The sequence below is a fragment of the Lupinus angustifolius genome, unplaced genomic scaffold, assembly GCF_001865875.1.
Source record: "Lupinus angustifolius cultivar Tanjil unplaced genomic scaffold, LupAngTanjil_v1.0 Scaffold_157_74, whole genome shotgun sequence".
Classification (NCBI taxonomy): Eukaryota; Viridiplantae; Streptophyta; class Magnoliopsida; order Fabales; family Fabaceae; genus Lupinus; species Lupinus angustifolius.
The window spans coordinates 1-1365 of record NW_017726151.1 but is presented as its reverse complement, the minus strand read 5'-3'; the positions used below and the strand labels follow the sequence as shown (position 1 = coordinate 1365).

At 37.9% G+C, this 1365-nt stretch overlaps 1 protein-coding gene across 1 annotated transcript; it reads left to right on the top strand.

The window, feature by feature from the left end:
* Positions 1-411: 411 nt before the first annotated feature.
* On the top strand, positions 412-1310 carry LOC109340312 (the record flags this gene model as incomplete). Its single annotated transcript, XM_019577975.1, has 2 exons — positions 412-886; positions 1043-1310. Coding segments are annotated over exons 1-2 (743 nt in total), but the record flags the coding sequence as incomplete, so codon positions are not given.
* Positions 1311-1365: the final 55 nt, after the last annotated feature.

Here is a 1365-nt window from a genome sequence, read left to right as displayed (position 1 = left end):
GGTGGAACTATTGGCCCCAAGAGTGGAAAGTTCCATTCATGAGGAGGAGGAGGATGAATCTTCCAATGAGAACATAATTGTGCAAGAAACGGCAGACCTGAACCAAGTTGCAGCCAGTGACATCCACATTGTTGGTAGATTATGGGCTGATGATGAAGCCACTGAAGAAGTTGAGGAGGAATTCACCATAGTCCTTAGTAAATCTCAAAAGAGGAAATTGAGAAAGAAAGAACAATCTGAAAAGGTGTATCATACCCGAAAGGGTGGATATCTAAACAATCCTAAATGAAAATTTTGTTTTGGAATTGCGGAGGAATTGGTAACTTGAAAACTAAGTTAACCATCAAAATTTTGTGTCTATCTCATAATCCGGATTTAGTCTTCTTAGCTGAACCAATTAATATCTCAGACATGATTAAAACCAATTTCTGGTGTGCTCTTAATCTCAAGCATTTTGTTGTCAATAATAGGGAATATCACATTGCTTCTCTTTGGGGCCTTTGTAGCCCTAGTTTGGATCCCTCTATATTAGCAATCTCAAATCAACATATCTCTATTTCTTTGTCTATGGAAAATAAGAATCTAAATGTTTGTGCGGTTTATGCTCACACAAATCATGTTAATAGAAGATCTCTGTGGCTGGATATTCAAGTCGATTTATTAGCTACACAGGGGCCATGGTGTTGCATTGGTGATTTTAATGCCACTTTGGGTACTGATGAGTGTAGAAGTGCAACTCTTCCTTCTAGAGCTTCAACAAATGAGTTTCTTTCCTTCATTAACAGTTCAACTCTGGTTAATATCTCAACTCCGGGGGCTCAATTTACCTGGACTAATAAAAGAAGAGGGAATGCTTTAATTGAAAAGAAGCTTGATACATCTTTATGTAATGAGGATTGGTTGAACCTTTGGTCCCAAGTTTCTTGTTGCACTCTGCCTAGGATAGCCTCTGATCATCATCCCTTGTTGTTCAGCTCTGCTTCTACAACCACTCCTAGGATATCCTCTTTTAAATTTTAAAAAATGTGGCTGCAAAACTCAGACTGCGAACGACTAATCAAAGAGGATTGGCACACTAATGTTATAGGTTGTCCTATGTTCATTCTGATCCAAAAGCTTAAAAGGCTTAAAAAGGAGCTTAAGCATTGGAATTACAATGTCTTTGGAAATATTCATCAAATGGTTAAGATGGCTAAAGCAAATATGGACACAATTCAAAGTAGCATTAATGAATTTGGTACTGATGAGGCTCTACTGGATCAGGAGGCCCTTGCTCAAAATGAGCTTCTAAAAGCCCTTATATGGAAGAGGTTTTTTGGAAAGATAAGGCTAGGATCAACTAGCATATTGATGGAGATAGAAATA